The sequence below is a fragment of the Pseudochaenichthys georgianus genome, chromosome 6 (assembly GCF_902827115.2).
Source record: "Pseudochaenichthys georgianus chromosome 6, fPseGeo1.2, whole genome shotgun sequence".
In the NCBI taxonomy this organism is placed as follows: domain Eukaryota; kingdom Metazoa; phylum Chordata; class Actinopteri; order Perciformes; family Channichthyidae; genus Pseudochaenichthys; species Pseudochaenichthys georgianus.
In genome coordinates this window covers 40,241,167-40,251,772 of record NC_047508.1, presented here as the reverse complement: position 1 = coordinate 40,251,772, position 10,606 = coordinate 40,241,167, and the positions used below count along the sequence as shown (strand labels likewise).

Genomic DNA, 10,606 nt, shown 5'->3' with positions numbered 1-10,606 from the left:
AATATTTACGGAAGTGATGTCTGGTCCTGAACTGTCATTGCTGTTGTGTCCTGTCCTGTATTATAAATGTGTTAAACTCTTAAGATACTCGGTTATCCCTCGCCGTAAAGATATAAACCTGCTTAGCTCTCACGAAGCTTCAACGGTCTGCTAACCTGTTCGCTAGTAAGAGCAACTGACGTTAGCTATAACGAAGCTAACTAGCCTCAAACCGCATAGCTAACAAGGACTGTGCCTTTTGTTTTTGCTACTCTGGAACATGGTTACTTCGGTGTGTGTGTGTTTTTTTTTTAGGTCGTGTGAAGTCTATGTACACGGTTATTTTATCTAGTACTTTGGGTTATTTATCTCGCTGGTGTTTCTTGTAACGTTGACGAAAGCTAACCGCTAGCTTGTTAGCCAGACGTTATCACCATGGGAGCCGAACAGAGCGTAGACTCGGAGCACAAACACTCCGACTACAGCTCCTCGGGTAAGATCACTTCTCTAACTTAAAAGTAATTCTTATTTAGTAATTATTGAATGTATGAGCTTGCCATTCTTGATGAAAGGTGATTGAAGTCATGTGAAGTTGAGTTAGTGAAGCACTGAGTATTTCTTTATTTGTAACATGTAACTACTATCAGCTTCACTACATCTCTAAGTAATATTTTTATTTATTTTTTACTAACGTTACGCTTAAATCATTTGCCAAGATTTCATATATAAATTAACTCTGAAATGAACCATTCTGCCTAATGGAGACTTTAGATACCTTTTCATATTTTGCTGATACATTTTTAAAAATTTTACTTCACTCACATTTTGGATTGAGCTGAGTGTTTTAACACTGTGACATAACTTATTTTCCGTTAGTAAAAAAAATAGTACTTCTTTCATTTCTGGTAAAATGCAAAGAAAGAAAATATAAATGTGAACTGCTCAAAAGGATTAATGCCTGATGATATTAACAGCACTTTTGTCTTTTCAGTGGTGCCCTCTCCAGCGAAGCAGAAAGCAAAGATGGATGATATCGTCATTGTGGCTCCGGGGACTCAATCACTGCGAAATATCCACAACGACCCAGATGTGATTAAGCTTCAGGAGATACCTACCTTTCAGCCCCTTTTAAAAGGTACATTTTAAACTCCTCCAGCTACCTACATGCATTATAGAGGCATCTGTGAAATATGTTGCTAAATCTATTGTGGTCAAATTCAGGTTACACATTTCAGTCAACAATTGCTCACCCACGTCAGAAATCCTATATTCTCTATCAGATATTATAGGTATTAAGTGAGCCCTAGAAATACATATATATATATAACGTTTAAACCTGAGTCTGGGTACTGGGGTACAATTTCAGTTAAAGACGAACAGAGCGAAAAGCACACATAATATAAGTTTGAGGGTGCCTAGATAAAAAAAAAACTGGAGTCAGACATCAGATGTGCACAATGCACTGATACTTCCAATAACTAATATTTCATTTCACAGTGTTTTGATTTCTCTGTTCTCTGGAGTTATTGTTGATGTCTGACAAAGATTACTTGATATTGCAGTGTTGCTTCATGAAGTTATGGTTATTGGAAGATATCAGTAGATTTTGAAGATCTTCTATCCTTTCATTTTCCATAAGGAAATATTCAGTTTCATATGATTTTCCACACGTTCCCACCAGTCCTTTTTGAAAACTTGTAAAGACTGCAGCCCATTAGCACTGTGTTAGAAGCTGGATAATGAGCCAAGGTTCCTGTGTAGGCGTACTCCCGAAATAGCAGAGATGTAACTCTGTCAGATCCTGTGCATAGCAATTAGAATAATTGCCAAGTGTGACGCAGTTGTCGAGTGTTTTCATCTCTGCTTTTTTACAGGAGTGCTGAGCGGTCAGACGTCTCCCAGCAGTTTGTGTCTGGAGAGGCTGGAAGCAGCTCAGGTTATGCAGCTGTGCATCCGCTACCAGGACCATCTGCACCAGTGTGCCGAGGCCGTGGCCTTCGACCAGAACGCTCTGGTCAAGAGGATCAGAGAGGTAACGCTGCCGAAAGAACAGCATGTGATATTAACCATGTATGGTTCTCATTAATAAATCCCCCCAAAAATGAATTAACTATTGTGTTCCCAATTGAATGTAGAGGGTTTATGGTTAGTACATAAATAAACCATTTACCTAATTTGATAAGAAAATAAGTAATAATACAATATTTGTATTAATATGGCCAATGATATTTAAAAAAAGTAATATTGCACATGTTATTAATGTTGTACTTATTGTCGGATGTTTACATCAGAAAATTAAATTACATTACATTAATTAATTGACATGAATAAATGTATCAAATAGAAATTCTTACATTTATAATATTGTATTTGAGTTTGAGTTTTTTAAGACAAAATAAATCATTTCAAGCCTTTTCCACTATATTTCAACATTGTATTTAATGATCAAGTGATTACTTTAGAGTAGTAAAAATAGAGAGATACATTCAAATTGCAAGCACATATGAAAGATACAGTAATACAGTGAATAATGTTCATGCTTTATGTGTTGCTGATATAGTTTTCACAAGTTATTTTAAGAGAATTTATCAAATCTTGCCAAAAGTCAAAGGCTATATCTATCCTCCCTGTTTCCCTCCAGATGGACTTGTCAGTGGAAACCTTGTTCAGCATAATGCAGGAGCGCCAGAAACGCTACGCCAAGTACGCCGAGCAGATCCAGAAGGTCAACGAGATGTCGATGATCCTCAGACGCATCCAGATGGGCATCGACCAGACGGTGCCGCTGATGGAGCGCCTCAACAACATGCTGCCTGAGAGCGAGCGGCTGGAGCCCTTCAGCATGAGGCCTGACAGGGATTCAGCTTCCAAGTAGCCTCCTTAAACCAGAGCAGCTGATTCTTACTGAGTCTACATCCAGAGCTGAAGCCAGGAGGAAGTGCAGGTGTGTGCAGCTGTAGGGATTACGCCCTTTTAAGTTAGTTTGTGTTCAAAGTCGAGGTAGAGTTAAGGTTTGAATAGGAGAGGCAGTTCTTTTATTGTTTCCCTTAATGCAGGAAGTAAAGCAGAACAAGTGCTTTAAAAGTGGCAATAGACAACTTTTCCCCTGCAAGCGATTATTGTTGGCGCCACAACTAGGACAACTACTCCGGACTATCAGGGAAAGAGCTAGAAATATATTCAAAATGTTACATCGTAATTAACTCCAAAAGCTGCTCATAGTAATCACAGACCATGGCTCTTCTGCCAACACCACAGGGGGTCGCTCCCTTTCCTCTTGGCAGTCTCTTCCAAGCTGCAACCAACTCAGCTACTCAGCGTTATGCTAATGAATGTAACTGTGACATTTTAAAGCAACTTTTTGGGGCTTGTTCTAGTTTATTTAATTGGAAAAGAGTTGGCAGTACTGCAGAGGACACAGTGCATTCTATTTCCACGGCTTTGTGCCATAAATCGAGCCTACGTGATGTGATCTTTCCCTGTGGACAGAGAAGCATACTGAAAGCAAGTCTTGTAGAAAACCAATCTTAAGACTGATGGTTGCCTTGTGCAATCAACATTTCATTTTCAATAATAAGTCAAAGCAAACAACCTGATACCTGAGTTTAACCGCAGCCTTCTGCTCCTGGCGACTGAGCAGCAAAACTCTACAGCTGCAGACTTACGAAGTGCTGTGATCAAGTGTGTGGAGATTATTGCTTATCCCATACCTGCAGGGAATCAAACTGGCAATCGTCCAGGCACTCGCTTTCCTGAACAGACAAGAGCGGAACAGACACTTTTGATTGAGTCCGAGTGAACTCCACTCGCCCGAAAAAACATGTCCTTCAGCTTTTAAGGAATCTAATAGGTGTGAGCCGCATAACACTTCTAAAACAATTCCTGCTGCTCGGGGGATTTGTGCAAAACTTCGGAGCCGATTGATTTTGGATCTTACGCCTCGCTCTACAAATATTTGTTGTTTGTGATCCTGATATTCTCCTCGATGCACGCCAAATGCCCCGCTCGCTGTTTGGATGTCCACTCCATGAACCGCTTGCTTACAAGACATTTTTTAAACTTTCTGAATGTTGGAATATCATGTCGAAGAGACTCGCGAAGAGTAGCAAAATGGATTATTGCCTTTGGATTACACAAGGAGCCTGGATGTACTGTATATTAGACGTAAGACAACAAAGTCTCCCAGGATACAGAGGATACTTTTCAATATTTCTATGCTAAATGAACTTGACATTAATTTATTTGGATATGTTGGCTGTTTGCATGAAAAAAGAGAAACGAAGGACCGAACAGAGATCCTGTTGCTGCGGATATGTATGTAGAGGTGGAGAGAAAACATTATAGCAAGTAGAAAATCCAGCAGTAACTTTGTGTGTTTGTCAGCTTAACAATCATGACAAAGATACACAAGTCCTCAGAGCTGTTCTATGATTTATGGCCATGTCTCTGATCTGAGGAGAGTTATCAAGTTAACTTCACATCTGTTGAACATGTGTTCCTGCATCACAAATCATGCTTGTTTGGCTTCAAGGGTCGATTAAATTATAAAAATAAAAACACATTTTCCCTCTTACCTCGAGAGAGATAAGATCGCTTTTGATAATTTTTGTTTAATTTGTCCAGGTCTTTGTTGTTGTCGAATACTTGGGCCTCCAGCACAAATCCATTGATGTGATTTAATGTTCACAACACCACAGTAATGAATCGGCAGCATCAGTGTTGGAGAAATGTTCCTGTCACCTGAGATAATCAACGTTTTTAACATAGGCAAGGCAAGTTTATTTAAATGGCACTTTTCAGCACGAGACAATTCAAAGTGCTTTACAAAACAAATTAAAAGACTTTTAGGAATAAATATAGTAAAAACATTATAATAGCATTTTACAACCGGCATTAAAAAGCAAAGATAATAAAATAAACACAACAGGTAAACAATACATGTTTAAATGGCATACTGCAGTGCGAATATGAGCAGCTCAATTAAAAGCAGCGGCAAAGAGATGTGTTTTCAGTCTCCATTTAAAAATAGTAGGCGTTTCTGCAGACGTGTTTGTTCCAGAGTGTCGGGGCATAACAGCTACACGCTGCCTCTCCATGTTTTGTGTTTACTCTCGGAACCGATAGCAGACCCGTCCCTGAAGACCTGAGACTCCTGGATGGCTCGTAATATGTAGGAGATCGACAACATACTTTGGTCCTAACCCATGTCATGATTTAAAAACTAGCAATATAACTTTAAAATCAATTCTTTGGCCGACTGGAAGCCAATGTAGAGATGTCAGAACCGGACTGATGTGATCCACTCGTTTAGTGTCAGCGAGGACTCGAGCAGCGGCGTTCTGAATCCGCTGCAGCTTCCTGATGGGTTTCTCTGTGAGCCCTGTGAAGACACCATTGCAGTAGTCGAGTCTACTGAAGATAAAAGCGTGGACAAGCTTTTCTAAGTCCTGTTGTGACATTAGTTTTTTAATTCTAGATATGTTCTTCAGGTGACAGTATGCAGACTTAATGACTGTTGCAATGTGACTGTTAAAGATTAGAATGGATTATATATGATCCATTTTCAAGAAATTCAGTTTCCCAGACAAGTTCCACAGTAAAACGTTTCCATTCAATTGTTTCTGAATCACATTGCTTACATTTTAATATCAGTGTTCAATGCTGTGAGCAAAACAAAACAAATCAAAGTTGTATTTGGTTGCACCAGAAATCTCAAAAACCTTGTCAAATAAAATTAAAAAAACATGTCCATTGCTAAAAACAACTACATTTAAGTTAAAAAGTTTTATTTCCGAATTCGGGTCAACACATACTTGAACTAGTTTTTCACATATCAGTTTGCAGTGGGTCAATACAAAATAATACCATGAGAAAAATATGACAAATGGTGTTATTATTACAGCAGTGTTTTGAGTATGAAGCCGTGTAAATCCACCAGGTGGTGCCGGAGATAACTGACATAAATTGTAATGGTAAAAGTCACAGCTGTTTCAGTGAAAATATAACAAGTTAGCTGTTGATAGCACACTGACTGCATTAACACCTACGGTTGAACAGTGATGTTTATTCCTGTTCAACAACCAGCCAAAAGTCTTAAAAGCTGAAGGAAGCTTTAAGTTTACAGTACGATTATTTATTTTATATCTCTTCAGATTCTGTCGTCTCACAATGTGTGTAAGACTGACGTGTATCAGTTTGTATTTGAGAATTTCCACCAACGTTTGAAGCTGTGAGAAAGCATGTCTGTCATATAAGGTGTGGCACGAATGCATATTTAATAGTTTTTTTTTTAATAACATTTATTATTCATAACCTTTTTCTTCTCTTATGATATGGTTGAAAAAAACTTAAAATAAGATATAGTTAATGTTTGTTTTTATCCTTTTTTTTTTTAAAGTAGACTCATTGCAAGTCCTGAAAGTGTGGACTTTATTCCTTTATTCATCAAAATTAATTTATCTATATATTCCCTTTTTCAGTCCTTGTGGTTGTGTGTAGCGACGTGGCAGAAGCCTGCAGCCGGTTGCGTTTAATCTTTAGGGATTACAGCATGTATCCATCGAACCCAAAGACCGAATCAGAATAAGGCATTAAGGGATTTTGTCCAGAAAGCTTTCTGCTAACAGCGAGTGTCTCCTTTTTCTGGATTCAGCAGTGGATGCGGTTACATTACTTTACAAGTCATTTGTTAGACGCTTTTATCCAAAGCGATTTACATACATTCTACAGGATCCCCACAGGAGCAAATTGGGGTGACACAACGACATGCTGACTGCAGTGGGACTCAAACATGCTGATTCGAAGTCCAGCACACCATCCACTGAGCCACAGTTCTCCTCCATGAGCCGGCGCAGTCTGATTAGAAGTGTTGTGAACGTTGTTGAATTTTTTCATCGGTGTATTAACTCGCTGAACTCAATTACACCTACAAAAGGATGCTCCTCCCGCCCGCTTGCTTTGAGGTGCAGAATTAGTGCAGCTGGTTGACATAAGGGACATGAGACAGAACAAGTTTTCATCTGAACGTAAAGCAGGACTCCTTTGATATGCTATCAGCCTTTCATGTGTAAATTAAACCGGGTGAAAATGTCTTAAATGGCCTTGGGGGTATTGTTTGAACATTGGAACAGAAATGGAAATTGTCATCGCGTTCTGCGGCGAGGAGGTGTAAAAGTTCCCGCGAGTCTTTGTAATGAAGAAATTCGAATAGCTCCGGACGCTTAGAGCTGGATATTAACGCCACGAGATGACACAATACGATCTGCCACCAGGAAATTCATTCTCTGAAATGAAAGAGAAATCCCATTTCCCCTGTATACTTCTCATTTGAATATAAATCAAAGGCTGCTTTTTTCTCCTTCCTGTTTTGCCCACTCGAGATAATAATAATAATATATTTTATTTCTATAGCGCTTTTCTTGAACCTTCTTATGAGATGGGAGATATAAAAGTTATATAACAAGGCTTGGCTTCAGAGCCCTGTTATTTTTGTTCGGTCAGACTCAAAACTCTTTTTTGCAGCGATAAGACTCAAATCTTGAGTTTTCAGAAGAGAAAAACATTTCATAAACAGAGCATTGTTAGCTACGAACACCTGGGTGTTAATAACATTGTTAGCCTATTAGCTATTACATGCTAAATGGAATATTTGTACTTCAATACATGTTATATTAAATGTATTTTACATTTGTTACTCATATTTTTCTATAGTTTGCTTTTAAATTATTGCCAGTACCCCCTCTACAAAATGACAATGTGATGCTTTTGTTATTTTTTTAGATATTATACTTACTTATCTTTGTGTTTTATAAAATTTGCTTTGATCAAACAACACTACAATACAAAAACTCTAAAACAGTGAAATTATAAAAGGCATTTATCACTTTTTTTCTGATATATTTTTGACCAACAAAAGGATTGCACGTAGACTGGCTTGGTTGGAAGATAACAAAGTCTGCTTGGAAACGTATTTACACATTATATATTTTATTTTTATAATAGATGTGGTTGAGGCGGTTATGTGCAGGACGAGGTATTTGCCATGAACCAGTGGAGTCTTTAGGGAGTTAGTTCGCCCTGTCCAGAAATCGTTTCTAAAAAATCTGAAAAGTTGAGCTCAAAGGTGGATTATGGCTTCCAAGTTCAAGCTGAATAAGTTTATGCATCTTTAATAAAATGCATATACTCATTTTAGATAAAAAAACTATTATATATTCAGTTTATTTGAACAACTCAACTAAATGTGATCCAAAAAAACCTCAAACAGACCTTTACTGTTTGTCAAAATGTTCCTTTAACTTGAATTCCTTTTTGTATTTCTAACTTCTACATGTGCCAAGTCCAATCCCTCTCCTTCCTGAGCGTTTGTCCCAGCACTGTAGTGAATACTGAGTCCTGTACCAGCGAGTATTTGGGATAAGGTGAGAGGCGTCCCTTAGATGATTGCCTGTATCGACTGTATTGACTTTCATGCTGTAAAATTACCCGGCACTGCTTTTTTATTTGACATGCAGTCACCTCCAGTGATAGATCCCCGGTGGAGCCGCCCCCTTTGAGCCGTGGCCAAACGTTATGGATCTCACCGTGGACATGAATTTACCTCGGACCGGATCTATTAGGGGGCGGCTAATAAAGCACTTTGTTGCTCCGCTGCACAGCCGAGCTCTCAAGGACACGAGACGCTACAGCAGTGACGTGTGTCCCAGTGCTGGAAGAAGTACTCGTATATAAGTTAAAGTAGCAGTACTCAATTGTTAAAGGTCTCCTATTATACGCTTTGTCATCAATATATTCCAGGTCTCAGTTATATACAAAACATGTATCTGAAGTGTTTGGCTCCAAACACCAAACAGATCATTGCAGCATTACCCATAATCCCCTCTGTTTCAGCCCTGTTTCCAAAGTGCTGATTCTCTGTCTGTTACTTTAGATGAAAATAAGGAGCCCCTCCCCACGCCCCTCTGAGAGACATTTGGTTACAAAGAACTCAATGGTGCTCTAGAGGAGATTCAGGTGATAAGGGGGGGGGGGTTACCTTGGTGCTGATTGGCTAATGGTTACACAAGCCAACACATCGTTATGACATCATAAAGTGGCCGAAATCTGATCAGCTCATTTTCAGACAGGTTTTTATAGAAATGGATCAAAAAGAGAGAGAATCTTTTTTCCTGAAACTTTCAGAGTCTCTTTCCACAGAGGGGACACATGTTGATGTAGAAGAGACATGAAGAAGAGGGGACACATGTTGATGTAGAAGAGACATGGAGAAGAGGGGACACATGTTGATGTAGAAGAGACATGAAGAAGAGGGGACACATGTTGATGTAGAAGAGACATGGAGAAGAGGGGACACATGTTGATGTAGAAGAGACATGGAGAAGAGGGGACACATGTTGATGTAGAAGAGACATGGAGAAGAGGGGACACATGTTGATGTAGAAGAGACATGAAGAAGAGGGGACACATGTTGATGTAGAAGAGACATGAAGAAGAGGGGACACATGTTGATGTAGAAGAGACATGGAGAAGAGGGGACACATGTTGATGTAGAAGAGACATGGAGAAGAGGGGACACATGTTGATGTAGAAGAGACATGGAGAAGAGGGGACACATGTTGATGTAGAAGAGACATGAAGAAGAGGGGACACATGTTGATGTAGAAGAGACATGAAGAAGAGGGGACACATGTTGATGTAGAAGAGACATGGAGAAGAGGGGACACATGTTGATGTAGAAGAGACATGAAGAAGAGGGGACACATGTTGATGTAGAGGAGACGTGAAGAAGAGAGGACACATGTTGATGTAGAAGAGACGTGAAGAAGAGGGGACACATGTTGATGTAGAAGAGACATGAAGAAGAGGGGACACATGTTGATGTAGAAGAGACATGAAGAAGAGGGGACACATGTTGACGTAGAAGAGACATGAAGAAGTGGATTTTGCATAATCCTGCATTCAAAATCTAACTTAAGTGTACAAAAGATTTGGCTTTGATTAAAGTGAACTCAAAATACCAAGAGTAAAAGTACTCATTAAGTGTAACGGCCCATTTCAGAAACATATTCAATTTCAATTTGCAAAAGTTAGTTTATTTGTAGCTTAGCTGTTAGACATCTCAACTGTAACACATTTATATTAGGAATATTATCTTATTATATATATTGTATTTATTATTTGTTTATTTGATAGAGACAGCGCAACTTTATGAGCATGAAAACATGAAAAAATGCCGGAGTTAGCAAAAATGCTAATTTACTTCCCTAAGCAAAGTAAAACAAACAGAAATATCTAAGTCCTAAGAATAATAAAGACAAAAGTGACGAGTAATATTAACTAAAAAGTAGATTTAATTTAGAGAAGACAATTAATGATGAATGCTTTACTCAAATTGAAGATTTTGTTTATTTAAAGGGTAATAATGTCATAAAACATGCCGACAAACATTTGAAACTTTATCCGAAAACTTCACTTGACATTGACATTCAGTATCCCTCCACGGCCGAATGATTGTCAGCAGCTCTCTGTATTAAAGTCTTCTTCAGGGAGCAGTAAACTCTGTTTGAGCTGCTTGTCTGACGCTTCGATACCTTCCCTGCACACCTTTCCAAAATCAGATGTTGGAGTG

General features: G+C 38.7%; 1 protein-coding gene across 1 annotated transcript; it reads left to right on the top strand.

Annotated features, from left to right (window-relative positions):
* On the top strand, positions 1–4,938 carry LOC117448632 (BLOC-1-related complex subunit 5-like). The gene is made up of 4 exons (XM_034085960.2): positions 1–472; positions 971–1,114; positions 1,854–2,011; positions 2,621–4,938. Exons 1-4 carry the CDS (start codon positions 415–417, stop codon positions 2,852–2,854), a joined length of 594 nt encoding a protein of 197 aa, XP_033941851.1. The 5' UTR covers positions 1–414; the 3' UTR covers positions 2,855–4,938.
* The last annotated feature ends 5,668 nt before the right edge of the window (positions 4,939–10,606 follow it).

Excerpts from the sequence above, each read along its gene's own strand:
- LOC117448632 (XM_034085960.2), top strand. The coding sequence starts at position 415 with ATGGGAGCCGAACAGAGCGTAGACTCGGAGCACAAACACTCCGACTAC. Across the intron at positions 473-970 it reads CTCCGACTACAGCTCCTCGG|TGGTGCCCTCTCCAGCGAAG; the intron begins GTAAGATCACTT and ends TTGTCTTTTCAG. Across the intron at positions 2,012-2,620 it reads TGGTCAAGAGGATCAGAGAG|ATGGACTTGTCAGTGGAAAC; the intron begins GTAACGCTGCCG and ends GTTTCCCTCCAG.